The sequence below is a fragment of the Zea mays genome, chromosome 8 (genome assembly GCF_902167145.1).
Source record: "Zea mays cultivar B73 chromosome 8, Zm-B73-REFERENCE-NAM-5.0, whole genome shotgun sequence".
NCBI classification, from domain to species: domain Eukaryota; kingdom Viridiplantae; phylum Streptophyta; class Magnoliopsida; order Poales; family Poaceae; genus Zea; species Zea mays.
The window spans coordinates 166,620,483-166,641,604 of record NC_050103.1 but is presented as its reverse complement, the minus strand read 5'-3'; the positions used below and the strand labels follow the sequence as shown (position 1 = coordinate 166,641,604).

General features: G+C 44.5%; 2 protein-coding genes across 2 annotated transcripts; one reads left to right on the top strand and one right to left on the bottom strand.

Annotated features, from left to right (window-relative positions):
* The first annotated feature begins 8,239 nt into the window (after positions 1-8,239).
* Positions 8,240-9,272, top strand: LOC100275348 (uncharacterized). Its single transcript, NM_001349189.1, has 3 exons — positions 8,240-8,623; positions 8,736-8,800; positions 8,869-9,272. Exons 1-3 carry the CDS (start codon positions 8,287-8,289, stop codon positions 9,004-9,006), a joined length of 540 nt encoding a protein of 179 aa, NP_001336118.1. The 5' UTR covers positions 8,240-8,286; the 3' UTR covers positions 9,007-9,272.
* On the bottom strand, positions 9,247-14,324 carry LOC103636333 (probable serine/threonine-protein kinase). The gene is made up of 7 exons (XM_008658688.4): positions 13,913-14,324; positions 12,224-12,529; positions 10,833-11,150; positions 10,512-10,727; positions 10,188-10,288; positions 10,000-10,117; positions 9,247-9,781 (listed from the first exon to the last, which is right to left on the bottom strand). Exons 1-7 carry the CDS (start codon positions 14,156-14,158, stop codon positions 9,407-9,409), a joined length of 1,680 nt encoding a protein of 559 aa, XP_008656910.1. The 5' UTR covers positions 14,159-14,324; the 3' UTR covers positions 9,247-9,406.
* Between the last annotated feature and the right edge of the window lie 6,798 nt (positions 14,325-21,122).

The following is a 21,122-nucleotide window of genomic DNA, read 5'->3' as shown; positions in this document are numbered from 1 at the left end:
TCGTCAGCCAAGCTGGCAGCTAGCAAGTGTAACCATCCATGGATGGACGAAGAACGGAGAGCAGCACACGGCAGCAGCAGTGTTCTAAATACTCCATGTAGGTCACAAAAGTCAGCCGTCGTGCGTTGCGTTGGCGTTGCATTGGCTCGGTCAGTCCCTTTCCCTTCCGTGCCCAGCTAGGCCACCCCCAACCACAAAAGTCCATGGATCATGGGGCATGCATGGTCCTGCCTGCCTGCCTCCTGCTAGTCCCTGGCTAGCTTCTAGCTCTAGCTAGCTGCTGCCGCCTTGCCCAGCGACGAGTGCATTGCATTCAGCATTCAGCAACAGCAAGCAAGGGCGCCGTGTGTAGTATATATGTAGACAGACTGGAGAACTCCAGACTAGAAAACCAAAGAAGGGCTCCACCGGGAGTACAAACCAGGAAACGGCGCCGGCCAGCTGCTAGCCTGCTAGTCCTCCTCCCGGAGACGCTACCCACCGCATGGAGTAGTAGGACGGACAGATTGAAAATCTGTTGCGTAATCGATATCGATGGCCCAATGATAGGATAGGATATACATATAGCAGCAGTCTGTACGTACGTGCTTCGTCAGGTCATCAGCTGCTGCAGCACACGGCACTGTATTGTTAGTAGTATTTCCTCCCTCCGTTCATAAATATAATATATACTATTATTTTTTTTAAAAAAACGTTGATTACTCATCTTATTCAAAAAATAATATATCTGAGATGAGTGGTAAAAGTTTAAAAAAAATCAAAGGTGTGATACATCTGAGAGAACCGGATGTAGTAGTCTGTAATGCCTGGTGATGGCCATCGCATACGCATCGTTACCACTGTCCTATTCTACACTACCTATGATTAGGTGAACGAACAAACAAAAAGGAAAAGAAACACATTCGCTTCGCAAGCTATACATGGTTGGCATCAAGCAGCGGAAGCAACTCTCCCCCCGGGGGGTTGGGCTGGGTTTATTATCCTGAAGCCATGATGCAGATATCTAGCCATGAGACAGGCGGCCATACCTCTTGCATATTTGCCCCTCTTCTTCGTCTTGTTGGATCAACTCCATCCTGCCGTAGAACAAAACAAAAGATAGCTATATGGATTTGACACGCTGTTACTCCTTTCAAGTGCATCGGTTTCAACATCAACCGTAGACAACATATGTTTCATTCAGGAGCCATGCCTTCATCCTCTCGTTTGGGACAGCTTGATCGGTGTTTTCTTCACTTGTTATTGTTGAATAAATTAGACAAATTCTAAATTAAATTCCGAATATAAATCATGACCAAATCAGAAGAACTGAAATAAAAGCCAAATCAGATGATGCGTACTGATTAGACTTACTGATAGTTGGCGCGCGCCAGAATCAGCTGGGTCGACGATGTCGAAGTAGCGAATCAACAGGGTCGACGAGGTCAGAAGATCACGAGCAGTCGCGTGAAGACGCTTCCCAAAAACCTTATTCGCCCTCTCCCGGTGCAGGATCTAGAAGACGAAGGGTTCCGGAGACCTGCTCTCCTGATCGCAGATGCACCTTTGCGGTCGGGACAAAGGGAACTAAAAGGCGGCTCAGCTATGAAGAGAGGCGAAAGCGAACTGGGATCTGGGATAATTTGGAGGCTGGCTGCCGGGCTCCTTTTATAGGGCCGAGTCCGCGACCCCCCGTGCTTATCCGCCCACGAAAATCTCGCAATCAGTTGAGATTTTATAGCGATCGGTTAGGATAAGCGTAACAGCCAAGAAACCAAAAAATCAAACGGCAAAAGGTAGCCGCGCCCCCGCAAGGCGAGGGGCCGGATTTCGGCGGACCATTCACGCGCATGTCGTGCGCCCGCGCCCTTCGCCCCGCCCCGCCCCGGCCCGGCCTGGCCAGGCGAGGCGAGCGAGCGCGCGCGCGCGTGTGGCTCTCCACACTCTCTCCTCTCATCCATGACTTGGTGAGTGAGTGTGGCTTCCATATTTAAGTTAGCTCTACTCCACAAGAGCTAGCAATATGGTGCTATTGGTTCCACCTATCCCTTTGCCATCCACTTATATGGGCTTTTGAGATTTTCCTGGAATTATTAGAAATTCTTAATTGGGCCAAGCCCATAAATCCTAACAATCCCCCACCAGATCTCAAATGCCCATCTGCAGTTTTCGCCACTGTTCACTACTGTTTAATATACTAGTTTTTCAGCAGAGACTGTTAAGTTGAACTTCCGCCTAGAACTCCAAGTTACACCAACCCACAACTTGGACAATGGACTATGCCTTGAATTGCAAGTTTTGCGTGGATGGGTTTCACTTGAAGTCATGACCAGTACTTGGCTACCAGTAGTCCCCTTCTCGGGTGGAGCATATACGTCGTACTCCAAGGTCTCTTCATGAGTTTACTAGAGATCACCCAAATCTCATAGACTGCGACGTTAGACAGTCTAACTCATATAGGTGTGTTCTTTCAAAGAATGTTCTGCAGGACAACATCTTCGCTAATACAAGCCAACAGAACACATTAAGGCACAAAGCCAACCTGCCTTACAGCATTTGAGAGTATTGCATCTTTACTTAGAGAGGGTCAAAGGTTACTCTCCTCAGTTCACCAATGGCTTGTTCTTCCCAGGACCTAATTCACGGGATCTCCGATCACATAGACTGGGTTTCCACCATGGCAACTTTATTCGGGTCTCATACCCATCTCTCTCGATGCGATTTCTATCACATTACGTGGTAGTCCCTTGGTAAAAGGATCTGCCAGATTTTTATCTGTTGAAATATAAGTCACACTTATAACTCCGGAGTTTCTCAACTTTCTGACAGACTTCAATCGTCTTTTGACATGTCTTGATGACTTTCCATTATCCTTAGAACTCGTCACTTTAGCAATCACTGTCTGATTGTCACAGTTCATAAGGATAGCTGGTATTGGTTTCTCAACCACCGGCAAGTCCATCAAGAGTTCACGCAACCATTCTGCCTCAACGGTTGCTGTGTCAAGTGCAGCTAGCTCGGCTTCCATGGTTGACCTCGTCAAAATGGTCTGCTTGCATGACCTCCATGATACCGCACCTCCACCAATAGTAAAGACATAACCACTGGTGGCATAAAGCTCGTCTGCATCAGATATCCAGTTCGAATCACTATATCCTTCAAGTACTGCATGCTGACCAGAATAGTGAATTCCATAACTCATTGTACCTTGCAGGTAGCGCATAACCCGCTCAAGTGCATGCCAATGATCAGTCCCGGGGTTTGACATGAACCTACTCAATTTGCTCACAGCAAACGAGATATCGGGCCTTGTTGCACCAGCAAGATACATGAGTGAACCGACAATCTGAGAGTATCTCAATTGGTCTAAACCAATTCTCTTGTTCTTTCGCAGTGTCACACTGGGATCATAAGGTGTTGGAGAAGGTTTGCACTCAGAGAAGCCGAATCGCTTCAAAACCTTTTCAACATAGTGAGATTGCGAGAGAGTAATCCCACCATCTGCCTTAATCAGCTTGATGTTTAGAATCACATCAGCTTCTCCCAGATCTTTCATATCAAAACTCTTTGATAGAAAAGACTTGACTTCATTGATCACATCAATGTTTGTGCCAAATATCAATATATCATCAACATATAAGCACAATATAACTCCTTCTCCCCCACCACAACGATAATATACACACCTGTCTGCCTCATTAATGGCAAAGCCTGCAGACGTTAGAGTAGTGTCAAACTTCTCATGCCACTGCTTTGGTGCTTGCTTCAGACCATACAAAGATTTCAATAACTTGCACACCTTGCTTTCTTGACCCTTTACTACAAATCCATCATGTTGTTCCATATAGATTCCCTCGTCCAGCTCTCCATTAAGAAAAGCTGTCTTTACATCCATCTGATGAACAAGGAGACCATACGAGGCAGCCAAAGAAAGTAGTACTCGAATAGTGGTCATTCTAGCAACAGGTGAGTAAGTATCAAAGAAGTCTTCTCCTTCTTTCTGAGTATAGCCTTTAGCCACAAGCCTAGCCTTGTACTTTTCAATTGTACCATCAGGCTTGAGCTTCTTTTTAAACACCCACTTACAACCCACAGGTTTGCATCCATAGGGTCGATCAGTGACTTCCCACGTACCATTTGAAAGAATGGAGTCCATCTCATTATGAACTGCTTCTTTCCAATCATCTGCATCTGGAGATGCAAATGCTTCTGCAATGGTGGTAGGAGTATCATCCACAAGGTACACAATGAAATCATTACCAAAGGATTTTTCAACCCTTTGTCTCTTGCTCCTTTTAGGAGCATCATTGTCATCCTCCTCTAGGACAATTTCATGTGGCTGTTCAAAACTCTCAATAGGTGTATTATGTTCAGGAATTATCTCAGAAGAGTATCTAGAATTGCTATGAATGTCTTTCATTGGAAATATATGCTCAAAGAAAGTAGCATCACGAGATTCCATAATAGTATCAACATACACATCAGGAACTTCAGATTTAACTACTAAAAATCTATATGCTATGCTACACGAAGCATATCCAAGAAAGACACAATCCACTGTCCTTGGACCAAGCTTGCGCTTTTTATTAATTGGTACATTGACTTTCGCCATGCACCCCCAAGTGCGCAAGTATGAAAGTGATGGTTTTCTCCCAACCCACTTCTCATAAGGGGTTTTCTCTTCTTTGCCCATAGGAATTCTATTCAGAACATGACATGAAGTCAGGACTGCCTCCCCCCACCATGCCTTAGATAAACCACAAGTGTCTAACATGGCATTCACCAGGTCAGTCAACGTACGGTTTTTCCTTTCAGCAATCCCGTTTGACTCGGGTGAATAGGGAGGAGTCCTCTCATGAATAATGCCATGTTCTGCACAGAAATCGTCAAAGACTTTGGGAAAGAACTCGCCACCACGATCTGATCTAAGACGTTTGATCTTTCTCTCTAGTTGGTTTTCAACCTCAGCCTTATAGATTTTAAAGTAGTCTAAAGCCTCATCTTTAGTTTTTAGCAAGTATACATAGCAAAATCTAGACGCATCATCAATCAATGTCATGAAGTATCTCTTACCACCTTTTGTCAACACACCATTCATCTCACAAAGATCAGAATGTATGAGTTCTAGCGGTGCCAAGTGTCTCTCCTCAGCAGCCTTATGAGGCTTTCGAGGTTGCTTCGACTGCACACAACTATGGCACTTAGAACCTTTGACTATGGTGATATTCGGAATTAAACTCATGGTTGCAAGCCGAGACATAGAGCCAAAATTAATATGACACAAACGAGAATGCCAAATACTCGCAAGATCATCAACATTAGCACAAATATGGTTCACAGACTTATTATTGAAATCTAACAAAGAAAAGCGGAACAAGCCTCCGCAATCATAGCCTTTACCAATAAATTGTCCAGACTTGGACACAACTAATTTATTGGACTCCAAAACTACCTTGAACCCATCTCTACATAGAAGGGTTCCGCTAACGAGATTCTTGTGTATAGAAGGGACATGATGCACGTTCTTCAGCTGCACGATCTTTCCCGAAGTAAACTTCAGATCCACCGTGCCAGTGCCATGAACAGAAGTATGTGACCCATTCCCCATTAGCACGGAAGAATCCCGGGCGCCCTGATAAGAAGAGAACAAGTTGATGTCAGAACACACATGAACATTAGCACCAGTATCAAGCCACCAGCTAGGTGATTGAAATACTGAGAAGATGAAAGGTAAATTATCATACCCTTTGTCTTCCTCATTGCTAGCGACCACTGTGTTGACATTGCCCTTTTTGCCACGGCGATCCGCTCGATCGGGACAATCCTTGGCAAAATGACCCGCCTCGCCACATGCGAAAAATGTCAATTCAGCCTTGTTCTTCTTCTTCTTGAAGTTGGTAGTTTTGTTGGGCTTGTTAGATTTTGGCTTTCCTTTGCCCTTGTTGTGGTTCTTCTGAACCATGTTGGCGCTGGAGTGGCCCTCGCCTCCTTTAGATCCCGTGTCCTTTGCCCGAGCTTTCTCCTCAACATCCAGAGACGCTATCAGATTTTCAACTGATATCTCCTGTCTCTTATGTTTCAGAGCTGTGGCGAAGTTCCTCCATGTAGAAGGCAACTTTGCAATAATGCACCCAGCCACAAATCGGTCAGGAAGGACTATCTTAAGGTGGTCGAGCTCCTTGGCTATACACTGTATTTCATGAGCTTGCTCTACAATAGAGCGATTATCAACCATCTTATAATCATGAAAGCTCTCCATGATATACAGGTCACTGCCAGCATCTGATGCACCATACTTAGTAGTAAGTGCATCCCACAACTCTTTCCCGTCTGTGTACTGCATATTCGCATCGACCAGACGGTCAACAAGGGCGCTAAGAACGGTTCCCGTGAACATAGTATTGGCATGGTCGTACTCTTTCTCCTGTTCAGGAGTCAGTGGACCCTCAGGTCTGCCTTTACTAACATGGAAGACATTCATAGCAGTAAGCCAGAGCGTGGCCTTGACTTGCCATCTCTTAAAGTGCATACCATTAAACTTTTCTGGCTTCAGCGCGTCGGCAAAAGCAGCCATAGAAAAACTAGGAAATTGTCTACAATAAGGTTTTTGGATTGTTGAATAAATTAGACAAATTCCAAATTAAATTCTGAATATAAATCATGACCAAATCAGAAGAACTGAAATAAAAGCCAAATCAGATGATGCGTACTGATTAGACTTACTGATAGTTGGCGCGCGCCAGAATCAGCTGGGTCGACGATGTCGAAGTAGCGAATCAACAGGGTCGACGAGGTCAGAAGATCACGAGCAGTCGCGTGAAGACGCTTCCCTCTCCCGGTGCAGGATCTAGAAGACGAAGGGAACTAAAAGGCGGCTCAGCTATGAAGAGAGGCGAAAGCGAACTGGGATCTGGGATAATTTGGAGGCTGGCTGCCGGGCTCCTTTTATAGGGCCGAGTCCGCGACCCCCGTGCTCATCCGCCCACGAAAATCTCGCAATCAGTTGAGATTTGCATGTCGTGCGCCCGCGCCCTTCGCCCCGCCCCGGCCCGGCCAGGCGAGCGAGCGAGCGCGCGCGTGTGGCTCTCCACACTCCCTCCTCTCATCCATGACTTGGTGAGTGTGTGTGACTTCCATATTTAAGCTAGCTTTACTCCACAAGAGCTAGCAATATGGTGCTATTGGTTCCACCTATCCCTTTGCCATCCACTTATATGGGCTTTTGAGATTTTTTTGGAATTATTAGAAATTCTTAATTGGGCCAAGCCCATAAATCCTAACAGTTATGCTGCCACCACCAACAACAGGTGCAAGTTCCCGAGGGCCAGCGTCAACAGCCACACAGGTAACAGGTGTTCTCTCGAACTGATACTTAACCGGTTTGTTCCATAACAAGATAAGTAGACGCTTTCATAGCTATAGTATATATGTTAATGTTCCATTAATTAAAACTCATCCCCCCTGCCCTTGCGATTAAATTCATTAATACTAGAGAAGGGAAAATTGAACTCACTCGACCAAAATTTAGTGACCATTAGGCTGTAAAAGCTTTCATTGAGTTAATGTCTACGTTGAAATAATGTATGTTATCTAGCTAGTAGGAAAAAGAGATGTTATTAGCTGGTGCTAAATCCATAGGATATATATAAACATGGATGCTTATCAAGAAGACAAAACCAAAAGATGATAAGTTGTTATCTGGACTGGCTCCAAAAAAACGTTATTCTAATCAATTACAGTGTACCTAGTAAAGTAAGTATGCCAATATTTTGTATTACCGCCAACTTGCAAATAAAGATATTCAAGCTGAAAGCTGATAATTCATTCATCTCATTCTGAAGTTCACCGGTTCAAATGCTGGTGAAAGGATAACGCTTGAGTCGTCTACTCATAGAGATTTTCACAAATCCATAACAAGCATACAATGATACAAATCAGGGTTCATACAGCACAAATCTTCTTGTTGTTTCCACTGCATGCCGACACACAATTAACATGTACGCATGCGGAAATGACCTCCCACCAAATACTGACGGCACATGCACAGCGGTCAGTGCGCGCCTCCACGGTGACCTGGTCGGCGTATATGCGCCCCCGCCAAATTTGGACCCCGCTCCGAGAAGCCCGCGCCGCCGCTGGCCGGCCGCAGCGGTCGAAACTGCCTCGCGCGCGTCTCCTTACTAAGGCCGTCCGCGCGGCGCGGCATGAGACGCCATCCTTCCCGACCAACCACCCCGCGCTCCCGCCCCACGCACGCCCTCGCGCTCACCGGCGCCCCGCCCCTCCCCCACGCTGGCCGCACCCGCAATGGGGTGCGCGGCGTCGGCCGCCAACGGGGCCGGGCCCCGGCGGCGGGGGTGGGCGCGGGCGCGGATGCGGCGGTACAGCGAGGCGTCCACCTCGGGTCTGCCGCCGCCGCCGCCGCCGCCGCAGGAGGCGGCGGAGTCGTCGTCCGGGGGCAGGAGGCGAGGGCGCAAGGTGGCGCCGGAGCCCAAGGAGCCGGCGGAGGAGGGGACCGCCGCGCTGCCGCCGATGCCCGGCTCGCCCAGCTTCAGGTACTACTGCCAGAAGAAGACGGCGGCCGTCGACAGGATCGTGGCCGACGCCGACGCCGCCGACGCCGATGACTCCGTCAGGGTCAGAGGTACTTCAACTTAATTCGCACACCGCGACTAGCTTAGCTCTTCCCCTGCCTTCGTTCCTTGTCGTCTCGTGAGCTCCATTGACGCTGACAGTACTTCTCTCCTCCTCTGCAGCGACGGCGCGTCAGCTGAGCAACAGGTGCGAAATCACGGCGACCAAGGCACACGATTCTACCGAGGTACATGATATTCATATCCTTCATGGCATCCGAACATTAAGCATTTCTAATGACATGATTATTTGCAGGTTGCTCAACCTAAAGAGGGAACCAGATGGCTTAGGTTCAGTGGCCTGTCCCTCGTCGCTACCGCTTGGCACAACTTGATCAGCCGACAAAGAAGCAAACATTCGCCGCCTCCTGCTGCCGCAACCTCTCAACCATGACCAGGCAGCGCTGTACGGGATCCTCAGCTTGTAAAAAACACGCACACACACGCATGGCTCATCCATCCATCCATCCATGCTACATTTGCAGTCATTTGCTGTTATTTTCCAATCCTGGTTAGTTCTTGTAAGCTAACCCCGCATCCGATAAGCTAATCCTGTAAATGGCGCAAGGAGCATCAGCTCTGGACTGCTCCTGTTGTAGAGAAAAAAAAATACTACAGCTTAGAGTTGGGGAAGGAGGGCAATCTGGAAATTCATCCAAAGCTTTGTGGCGTAACTTGATTATATATGTACTTTTGTAAAACCTACCAGTTGTGGTTCAAATCCACCGGCTACTAACTAACTAGCCTATGCAAAACCAAAACAAAAAAAAGAGGAGTAACATGATCACAGGATGTCACTTGACTGCACCTACTGCGTTTCTCCCTTTGCTTCTGAACTGCTCCCTGTTCTTCCTCCTCACCTCCATTGACCGCCCAAAGGAGTAAGGCCGGAACGCACCGATGAGAAGGGTGGGAGGCGCCATCGCCATGTTGAGGCTTGGCTTTGCCTTGTGCACGCCCTTCCTCGGGCTACTCGCCAGGTAAGATTTCACGTGGCCGAAGATTAGGCTCGGCATTTTCTTCAGCTCAGCGGCCGACGACGAGAAGAACTCTTCCGTGGCCCCGTCGTCAACCGATGCGTCTAGACTGTAGCCGATCGACGCGTCCAGGTGAGGCGGAGGAAACCTCTCGAGCTTGGTCGTGCTCGTGCTTGTCACCAGCCTTGGTACCTGAGGATTCATTAAATCAACACATTTTTTCTCACCATTTATTTACTGGTGTTTTCTATGTCCACATATAGTTGCTTGAGTATAGCTTTTGATGCACACACACAAAAAAAAGATGTTCATGTGAACATTGCCAGGAGCGTGTGGAGATTTAAACACGACGACGTTGAGGTCTGAATCGAATTAATGCAGAGGAAAAAAGAGGCGGGAAATATACGGACCTTTGGATTTGCTTGCGGCTTGTTATTGGCATCCGGAGTGAAAACCCTGCGCCCAGGATTCTGTGATGCGTGCTGTCGGTTTCTGTGACGTTCTACTGACCCATTAACCCTGGATTTCCTGAGAAATAGCCACGCGTTGAAGCTTCCCGCGAACAAAAGGAAACAGCTGCAAAGAGTGGCGCACCAACCTCTTGTGCTTCTCGTACTTGAGCTTCACGTCTCTTTCTTTGCACGGTGGATAGCGCGGAAGGCTAGATGGCTCGCAGGCATATGGTTCTGTCCTGAAGAACTGAATCCACAGAAAACAATGGGGCTTGGTAAGCACATACAGCTGAACAAAGGACCACCTATCTGTTTCCAACTTTAAAAAAAATCCGATCTCTAGTCTCTACGATACACGAATGCCAACTACCCCGAATCCGTGCAATCATGACCAGATGCAGATCATTCTTTTTTGCATAATGTCTGCCCATAATTTATCTTTTTCTTTATTTATTCAAACTTTTATTAACCTCGCTGTTTAGAGCATCAGTCGCAGTGCCTCTCATGTCCGGGTCAATCGACAGGAGAGTCTCGAGAAGTGACAGGGTAGATGGTGCCACATCTTTGAATTTCTCAGCCAGGCACCGTTCGTACGGCCCGAACGTAGGATGAGCGAGCTTCATCTTCTCCCAGTAATCCTCCGACGGAGTCCCACACAGCTTGAAAACCTTGTGCAGCTGTTCCACCTGAACGAACCACTTGTTAACACACAAAAACCAAACGATACCCTGCATGCGTATCCAAGAGACGCGGTTTTTCAGCTAGACCGGCAAGAACCAGGTGCCTACTACCTCTGTTCTTCCGGGGAACACTGGCTCGCCGAGGAGCAGCTCTGCCAGTACGCAGCCCACGCTCCAGAGATCCACACCGACGCCGTAGTGAGTGGACCCTAGCAAGAGCTCAGGCGGACGGTACCAGAGCGTGATCACTTGGCTCGTCATGGGCCGCGCGTCCTCAGGGTCGTAAGAGGTGGCGAGCCCGAAGTCGGCTATCTTGAGGATTCCGTCGCTGCTGACAAGCAAGTTCGACGTCTTGATGTCCCGGTGCAGAACGCCGTTGTTGTGACAGTGTTCGATCCCGGAGAGTAGCTGTTTCATGTAGCACTTCACCTGCGAATGGGGAAATAGGCTTCATGAGTACAGACATGTAATTGAAAAAATAACGCATGCATTTGTCAGTAGCCGTGTAGATGGAAAAGACCTCATAGTTGGACTTGGATCCTTCCTTTCAAGAAAAGAGAGTGGCTGACAATCTTTTCACAGTTACAAATGTTATTGAGTCAGTTTTTACTGAACCAGCTTGGCCGATTTCCATTTAATCCAAACAGCAAGTGCAAAGCTCCTTTTTTTATACAGGATAAAGAGATTCAGAGACAGTTTCCAGTCAGTTAGCTGCAGCCAACGTTGACGGTTGAAATGACTCTAGTCAGTTGAAGGGATTTCCGGTAAGAAGTGCGCGCACAAAAAACACACGCCACCTGTCTCTGTCAATTGGTCTAGAGACTGTGTTCAGACGTAGGAATACTCTGCTTCACTAGCCTAACAGAATTACAGGTCCACATCATTGTGGTGTACGAATCTGATGGATTTGTCTGCTTCTTGCCAAAAGGCTCAAGCAGAATTCCACTTTGGGGTTAACTACATTTTACACTGTAAACTATGTTTTTATTTATTTTTGAATTAAAATTAATTAAGAGCTTTAACTTATAGTGAAGAAACATTTGGATTGTGATGCATTACCACCCCTAATTCCGCTGCTAATATTCAGTCAGTGACACTTCTTCCAGAACTAATGAAAGAAATTACATCAATTGCAGTACACAGCATTCGGTCTCCAAAATAGAAGACTTGTCTGAAAAAATACTGCAGTTGAATCCACAAGCACAGTAGTCCTGACCGCACTATCCTAATCAGCAGCAAGCAATCCAACTGCAAGATGCCAAATTTTCACTTCTAAATCCAGACTAGAAAGGAACCAAAAAGATTGGTTAAACCCTCCACGTCACCGGTCAGAGATCCAGAATCCTAGGTAGCCAAGCTATAAACCTTTTACCATGCATCACCAATGATTGTATATTGCTCGTTTCACACGGTGATCGATTTTACAATTCAGGGTCAGGGAGCTGCAGCGCTCAAATTTCCGTGCACGGTGACAGACAGTGACAGACAGGGACCAACCATACCTGAGGCAAGGACAAGCGGCGGGCGGAGGCAGCTGCGCAGGCGGTGAGGCCAGTCAGGTCGTGCTCCATGTACTCGAAGACGAGGTAGAGGGACGGCGCCGTGTTGAGGCGGGAGGTGACGAGGCCGTCGAGGCGGACGACGTTGGGGTGGTCGCCGAGGCGGCGGAGCAGCGCGATCTCCCGCGCCATGAACCGCGCGCTCTCGGCCTCGCCGACGCCGTCCACCCGCACCTTCTTCAGCGCCACCACGCGGCCGCTCGCCACCTCGATCGCCTTGTACACGTTGCTGTACGTGCCCGAACCGATCTGCACGAATGTAGTAGCGAGAGAAATATCGTAAATGATATATTTTTTAAATGAAAATCATCGAATTGGGCGAGGCAGCAATGATATTTACTCCAGTTCCTTTTCAGCGATTCAAAAATAATAATTAAAAAAACCACTTCTTTGAAAAGACCACGCAAGATAGCATTGACAGGTGTTCCAATTCAATACGAACGCATGCAAGTTGACTTCCTCTTCGTCCCTTATGGATTACGAGTTGTTGTGACACGGACAAGATATAAAGTATGAACATAAATGGTGGAGCTGTGAGGGCATTTTCAAAGTCAGAAGAAAAGCTCGGGAGTAGTTCATCTCTGTTTTTTTTAAGAGACACATCTACTTCTAGATAACTCAAAGCTTGTTTATGTGTTGAGATCATCATCTGCTTTATTTCCTCTCTTTCATGCCAACTATTCGTAACAGATAGTGCTGGGAATCTGGGCCGGGCTTTTCGGGCCAGCACGAGCACGACCCGAAAATAAGAGCCAAAGCACGGTCCGACACGAAATAATATGGGCCGGGCTAGCACGGCCCGAAGGCGGGCCTGGACCGGGCCTCAAATTCCGACCCGTCGGGCCCCAGCACGGCACGCATAGATGGGTCGGGCTTGGGCCGGCACGGCCCAATTAAGCCCAATCTGTTTAATCTCTTTAATTTAGTAAGATATTGACTTTATATTGTTGTTATATTTATAGTTTATGTGGTTAAATCATGCTATAATTGTTTAATATCTTTAATTTAGTAAGATATGAACTTTATATGGTTATAATATTTTGATTTTATGTGGTCAAATATACGGGCCGGGCTTGGGCCGGCACGGCCCAACGAAGGCACGGCGTGGTTTAGGGCCGGGCTGGGCCACTGTTTTTACACTTCGGGCTGGCACGGCACGGCCCAAAAATTGTTTGGACTTTCTTGGCCCGAACCCGTTTGACACGAAGCACGATGGGCTTGGGCCGGGCCGGGCCGGCACGGCCCAATTCCCAGCACTAGTAACAGAACATAAAAGAATCCATTGTTTTCTTCAACTTAGAGAAAGCAACAGAAATGAGTTCCTAGTTCCTTTTCTTCTCCTGCGAGCAGGACAGTAGGTGATATGATATAGGCTAACAACTCAATTACGACAACCAGAAAATGCAAGAGCTCAAATCACTCGCCGAATTTCGCAAGCGCAACCGACGATCGCGTACGACAAGCACGAACGAACGAACAAATCACAGCAACGGAGAAGAAAGGCAAGCCGAGATCTTTCCCCAACAACCTCCGGTTCCCAGAAAAGGCCGAGCTTCTCCTGTAATTAACTACTAGTAGGCAGTAGCAGCAATGAAGCAACGAGCAAGCACGGGCGGAAAGGATCGCCCTCACCTTCTCGAGCTTCTGGAAGGCGTCGGCACCGCGGGGCGCCCAGCCGCGGAGCGCGTCGCCGGCGGCCTCGGAGAGCCAGAGCGGCCACCCGGACGCATCCTTCTTCACCGCCGCGATGTGCTCCGGCCGCGGCGCCTGCAGCTGCACCTCCCTGTCGTCGCCTCCTCCCACAGAGGTCGCGGCGGCGGGGAAGAAGAGGGAGGACCCGGGCGCGGTGGTGGCGAGCTTACCGATGATGCAGCCCATTGCTTGGGAAACGCAGGGAGGACGCGGGAAGTGTTGGAGGAGGCGGTCTCCACTCTGTGCTATTATCTGCTGTGCTTTTGTGACGACCGTTTGGCATTTGTACCTGTCACAATATTTACGGATTTACAGAGCTTCCTTTTTTTCTTGGAATTTCGCAGTGCACTCGCCTATGCGAAATTACATGGGTAAACCATACTTCCTATGACCATTTTCGAAAGGCAGAGGCGCAGAGTGAATATATCTTAAAACTAAAGTCATCGGTGATACCACGCTTTGACGAGCACGTCACTTGGGACTGTTTGGTTTCTATGGACGGATATTTAGTTCCTTTATTTTATTTTATTTTAGTATTTAAATTGACAAATATAAAAACTAAAAGTATATTTTAATTTTTGTATATAATAATTGAGGGTCTAAAATCGAATTAAATAGATAGTCTCTATAAACAAAACACTCCCTTATATAAAAAAAAGAATATCAGTAAATCTTGAAATAATTCAAAGAAAATGCAAGGATTAGTGTGAAGTCAAGAAGAAAATGCTACGTTCAGTTTCTAATTTCCTATTATAAGTTTTTGGCAAAAATGTAAAGTGTTTTTTTTTCATAAAAACTTTTATTCGTCCACTGAACTACACGAGAGTTCGATTTGGCAACCAAACGAAAAAAGATACTTTTGACCATGGAGTTAATAAAAATAGACAAATTGGGCATTTTGTGGTTTCAGACGTGGTTTTCCTCTGTATATATATTTTTTTTAAAAAATAAAACTTAATCATTCTCTATAAATCATAACGTACCTATTTTAAGTAAAAAATATTAAACTATCATCATTTTTTTTCAAATGATATCCATTTGATAAATGATCCAAACCATTTTTATTTTTGGACTAAATACTACTTCATCCATTCTAAATTATAATATGTTTTAGTTTTCTGGATATTACAGTTTTTTATTGTATATTGCATTATGTCTAGAACTCTAGATATATGATAAAAGAGCAATTCTTAACAAAAATATAGTTAGGACTAGACATAATATAAAATGGCCGCCTTCTTAGTACCCCAATATTTATGATTTGAAGATTAAACTGTTGAGTTGATAGATATTTTTTTTAGTGGGGGGGGGGGGGGGGGGGGGAGTCCAACTGCCCGATCCGTTTGACAAGAAGAAAAACGCCCCCTAGAATTAAGAGGTTCACACTTGACACGCAAATTTCAAAAGGTCCTTTTACACCATCTCTCTATATAATTCGTTACAATAGTTGATGATTATCCACCATACAATGACTTAACAATTAATAAAGATCTGTTACGTTATTTCAAGGTGAATAATCATCGTCTAGGGTAATGAATAGTGATGGCATATAATATAGTGCCTCGTGTAGTAGCTATGGGAGAGTAGTGGAAACGAAACGGAGGAGGTATGGACGACGAACAGTAAGTCAACCAGTGAAAGTGATATTCTTTCTTTGGAAAGCAGAACTTCTTTCTCCTTTGACAGTAGTAGCCTTCTTTGGGAAGCAGAACTTCTTTCTCCTTTAGCAGTAGCCCTTTTCAGCCTTCTCCCTCTCTTTCTTTCCTGCATCGATGTCCATTTTCCCGATCCCTGATGCGTCGGGGCCTGCACTTGTGTTTCGTGTCAGTGTCAGCTACTACCAGGCAGCGGGCAGCAGGCATGGCTTGAGAGTTGAGACTCATGCGGAGCAGCATGCATGACAGTAACATCACACATCACAGTACGTAGTGTAGACAGCCGAGCCTGGCGAGAGGATGCGGCCAAACTCGAGGTCAGAGGTTAGGGAACTATTAATCAATTACATGCACTACTTTCGTACACAATATATGTATAAATTTAATCCAAGTCTTTCGTCTAACGACCTTCGGCTGAAATACGAGGGGTTTGCAAATATGTAGCTGGTGCGTCAGGCTGAAAGACGTAAAAAGCGTCAGCCAAAGGATGTTATATGAAGAATCTAGATTGAGTTTGAGGGCATTCTTAGAGTCAGTTTGGTTCTTGGCTAACTTTTTTGATTATGGAAACAAAGAGTTCCGGCTTTTGCATCAAATACGTACAGCCATTACACGTCAATTATTAACTCAATGAACATGTGCTTGAATAATAAAGCTAACTTGATAGAACTAAATATCGTGACTATGTATAACACTAGACACACTCAAGTCTTGCATTTGATCGTCATCCATGATTCGCAAAGACTTCCATCGCCACCACTTCCAAGGCTTGACACACATCGAGAATTTGTTGATGTGTTTCCTTCTTCTGTAGAAGTCTCTAAAACCTTAACCAATGAGTACCTCTGAAAATGACCTGCACAATTGATGGGATTGGTTTGTGATTAAAAGTCACCTCATTTCGAGTAAGCCAAATAGACCACAATAAAGCTGATGTTCCAGTAAGAAGTAATTTTTTGGTATCTCAGATCACTATTACTTGCCCAAGACCCGATAATATGATTAATGTTAACGGGCATTTCTATTTTTAGAGCAAAGTAAATTATTCTCCAAATATTTTTGGCAATATAGCAATAAAAAAAGGTGTTGTATACTCTCATTTCGGTTGCAAAAGCAACAAGTCAAGCTACCTTTCCATCGTCTTCTGGCTAAATTATCTTTTGTGAGGATTGCTCCTCGACCTAAATTCCACAGAAAGACTTTTATTTTCAAGGGGATCTTAAGCTTCCAAATCATCTTATTCCGATTGTTGCTAGGATTATACATCAACAAATGGTACATGGATTGGACTGAGAAAATTCCATTTTTATGCCCGTCCCAAACAAATTTGTCGCTAGATGGGTTCAAACTAACCGAACTTAGCAAATATAGCAAGTTTTGCCACTCCACTAATTTAATTCCCGTAATTGTTCTACGAAAAGATAAATTAAGGTTTGTATCTAGACAAACTTGTGCAACCAAGGCCGACTTATTACGCACTACATTAAAAAGGTTAGGGAATCGCTCACTAAGAGATCGGCTGGTTAACCATTTATCCTTCCAAAATCTGGTAGCTTGCCCATCCCTCACTTGGAAGTGGCCCCATCTAAGAAATTGATCCTTAATAGCCATTAGACCTGACCAGAAGTGGGAATCACCCGGTCTTCTGGATATTTGAGTAAGAGATTTATCTCCTAGATATTTATTTTTGAGTAATTGTTGTCACATCCCATCCTCATTAAGTAGTTTGTATAACCATTTGCTGAGTAAGCAAATATTTTTAACAGCCAGGTTAGAGACACATAAACCTCCTAGCACTTTGGGTTGACAAACAACATGCCACCTAGCTAGCCTATACTTCATTTTACTGCTCCCCCCTGCCAAAAAATCTGGACCGAATGGTATCTAGTTTCTTCAAGACGCCCACCGGTAACTCAAAGAAAGACATCATGAAGATAGGTAGACTGCTTAACACAGAATTAAGCAAGACCAACCGTCCACCTGAAGATAAAAATTTGGCCTTCCATGTACTAAGCCTCTTTTCAAACCGATCAATAACACCCTGCCAGTCACTATTTCTTAGCCTTCGATGAATCATTGGAATTCCAAGATATTTGAAAGGCAATGTTCCAATTCCACAACTAAATAGATGTGAATATTGCAATTCATATTCCTTAACCAATCCGTAGCAAAATAACTCACTTTTATGGAAGATTATTTTAAGCCCAGACATTTGTTGGCTAACTGTGATACACTTTATTTAAAATTAGTTGTCCGATATAAAAAACTAATATTATTAACAAATTAGGTAGCAAACCAAACAGACTTTTACTTTTATGTATTTGTTCTCAGGGTTAGCTGCACTGCGTTGCCGGACGAACAACGAGCAGCAGTTGCAACTGTCGGTGGTGATAATTGATAGCACAAGAGATGTCAAATCATTATGCTAGTGCTCTTCTCATCACCCACCCGCGCAGGCATTCCGGCCAAGGGAAACGAATTACATTACAAGCCGTCCGGCTTCTACTGTGTATATATTGTTTTATCTCTATAAATTATAATTGTATTAGTCTGAATAGCTGACTTTATTTTAAACGAACAACTTGTTAATCAGCCTCCTCCGTGTTTAAAATGAAAGGGATTGTTTTACATATGACAAATGCCATTTCACCGCGATCAAAAAAAGTCTGAGCAAGAATGAGACCTGCGCAGCGGCAGGCAGGCAGCGTTGACCATCAGCTGGCGGCATGTCACATGTGGCTGGATTAGGTTGCTCAAGCCGCTGACTGCTTAAAAGTAATACACGAGTTTATGGATGAAGATCCTGTTTGATTGGTCATTAGGTTGCTATCTGTATTGTTCTTTTTTTAACAAAAAAAAAACTCTAGGCGATATAAGAGCATCTGCATTAGTTCTCTAAATAAGTTCCTAAAAAATTTAAGAAGTTGTTATTAAACAGGGTTCTCCAATAGTTATATAAAAGATGTGACTAAATTTATAAAGTCTCTACCCAACTCCATATTGTTGTCAAATGTAGCAACCTCTTTTTCACTCCCGAAACACAAATGCATGGAAAAATATTTATCAACTAAAAATAGAGAACTATTGGAGAACATAAAATATTTTACTCTTTATTATCATTTAGCAACACCCTAAATATGTTTTAGGGAGTTTTTTTTTACAGAACTATTGGATATTTTCTAAACAACCTATCTTATAATTCAACTTATAGCTCAATTTAAACTATTTAATCAAACGACTTATACAATAAAAGGAAAAAAGTCTACCTAACTCCCTCAACTATCTATTTTACCCCCACACCTGTAAAACTAGATATTCTACTCCTCAAACTATTGAAAAGCGTCAAAATAACCCCACGGGCAGTTTTGAAAATGGTCTTGATGATGTGTCATGTTTAGAGTTCTATATGACCCCGTAACATATTAAGGATTGACTGTATGACCCTCACAACCATAAAATACAATATTATAACTCTTAAAATATTTAATAATGTTCGAATGGACTCCTAGACGCAAGCCTAAAAATAGTAAAGATAGGAGGGTAGATGATGGGTTTGTGCAAGCATGTGTGTGCTTACGCTATTGTGGTGGGATATTTTATTCTTCACTGTTACATGATTTTTTTTACTTTGACTTCTTCTTTTTCTTGATTATTTTTTATATTACGTATTTTTACTCCTTTTATTTTCTATATTTTAATGAGATAAATATGGTCTTCGTGTAGTATAAATGTGGTCGCTATATTTTTCTGTTAATTACATAATTACGCAGTACACGGATAATGTTCATGTAGTTTATATGCATTGATGATGTTCTACATTGTGTTTTATGTTCACGTAGTGTACACGTGTTGTTCTATAATGTTTCTTTATGATATCCAACAGTAAACATATGGTGTTCTATGATATATTTTATGATGTTTATGTAGTATACATGCGATATTCATATAATCGTATAATGAGATGTTTTATAATTATCTTTGTCTGAGATTAAACTAAAAGATCTATATATAATGTATCTGTTATGTTTCTAAAATATATAATTTTTAATTTAGCACATCGTCTGAAGAAGGAAAAAAAGACCCATGGAATAGAAGATATTCTATCTTTATAAGAAAAAGATATATTACTTAATAACTTCTTAAATGTATCTAAGTAGTCCTGCCATGCGTGATTGACCGGGTGCCATGCCACCGTCGGCACATACGAGGAGTCTCCAGCATGCAGATGGGTGGCTCGGGCTCCACCCCCGGTCGCCATGCACGGTGCACCCCACGTCGGCAGGACAAGGACAGTTGGTTGAAATTGAAACCAGCGGAGTGGTCTGCGTCGCCTGCCGAACGTGCATTGGTTTGGTCGCCCTCCACCGTGCTTGGCTGCTTCTGCTTGCTTGCTTGATATCTACACACTCTGAGTCATGGTCCGGTCGTTGATGCTCTGCGGCCCTCTCCTTCTGCTTTTGTGCGCATGGTGTTTGCGCCGCGCTCGTCCGTCACAAACACAGATCAACGGTGCGTTTGCTTTCGGGGTCAAGCAAAGCAAGCGGCCGCCCGGCCGTTGCGATCTTGATTCTTGAGGACGATCACGTGTGTGACTAATAAATTGACTGGCCGACCTGCGTGGTCATACTAGGGGTGCTTGTTTCGGCTTATTTTCAGAACGCCAAAAGCTGTGCTGCGTGCTAACAAGCGTCCACCTTTTCAACTGTATTTATGAGATCCGTTTCGGTGAAGACCATAAAAAATGACGTAAAACATAATCGATCGAGTGGTTAGAAAAGTAAAAATCTCTCAGTTTCGATATCCTAGATTCTAGGGAATACTTTATTTTTATTCGCACGTAATCGTCACAATACTGAGATTCTATACACACGGCCAGACTATCTCCAGCATCTTACACATCACTATACCTATATTTAAACTGTACTCTACGAATAGTGAAATCTACGGTGTAGAATAATGTAAAACAATGTTTTTAGTAAAACTATGAATAAACTGATAGAAACGGTTTTTCAAAAAAACCGACAGATCCTACGCGTCCCATGTGTGGCTTGGCAAAGGCTCTGTCTTGTCGTGTGGGAAAAATTATGTGCATCCCAGATGCAAACACCCTTTTTTTAGAGCCTCTCACATCTATCACTTGGAGGCTCACAAAACATTAACCCTTTATAATTTGTTTTTTCTTATAATTTATTTTTCTTCTATTTATATGGACCATCAAGTGGTGAATGTGAGAAGTTGTAAAAATGATTCTTTGCATCTCGAATGCAAAGAATTTAAAGAATTTTTTCCGCCGTGTGGACGTACATAGAGATGGCAATGGATACCCGAAACCCGATGGGTTTTACCCGATATGAAGCCGGGTATGGGATGATTTCTCTACCCGCGGGTATGTTGTGGGTAAAATCTCTAACTGTTGGATAGACGAGTACGGGCACGGGTTGGTACAACTCATAATCGTCTATCCAAGGGTAAAATATACCCGCATCAATTTCACT

Bases quoted from the DNA above. Each gene is read 5' to 3' on its own strand.
- LOC103636333 (XM_008658688.4), bottom strand. From the start codon at position 14,158: ATGGGCTGCATCATCGGTAAGCTCGCCACCACCGCGCCCGGGTCCTCC. The intron at 12,530-13,912 runs GTGAGGGCGATC...ACATTCGTGCAG, and splicing joins CCTTCCAGAAGCTCGAGAAG to ATCGGTTCGGGCACGTACAG. The intron at 10,728-10,832 runs GTAGTAGGCACC...TGGTTCGTTCAG, and splicing joins TGTTCCCCGGAAGAACAGAG to GTGGAACAGCTGCACAAGGT.
- LOC100275348 (NM_001349189.1), top strand. From the start codon at position 8,287: ATGGGGTGCGCGGCGTCGGCCGCCAACGGGGCCGGGCCCCGGCGGCGG. The intron at 8,624-8,735 runs GTACTTCAACTT...CCTCCTCTGCAG, and splicing joins TGACTCCGTCAGGGTCAGAG to CGACGGCGCGTCAGCTGAGC. The intron at 8,801-8,868 runs GTACATGATATT...GATTATTTGCAG, and splicing joins AGGCACACGATTCTACCGAG to GTTGCTCAACCTAAAGAGGG.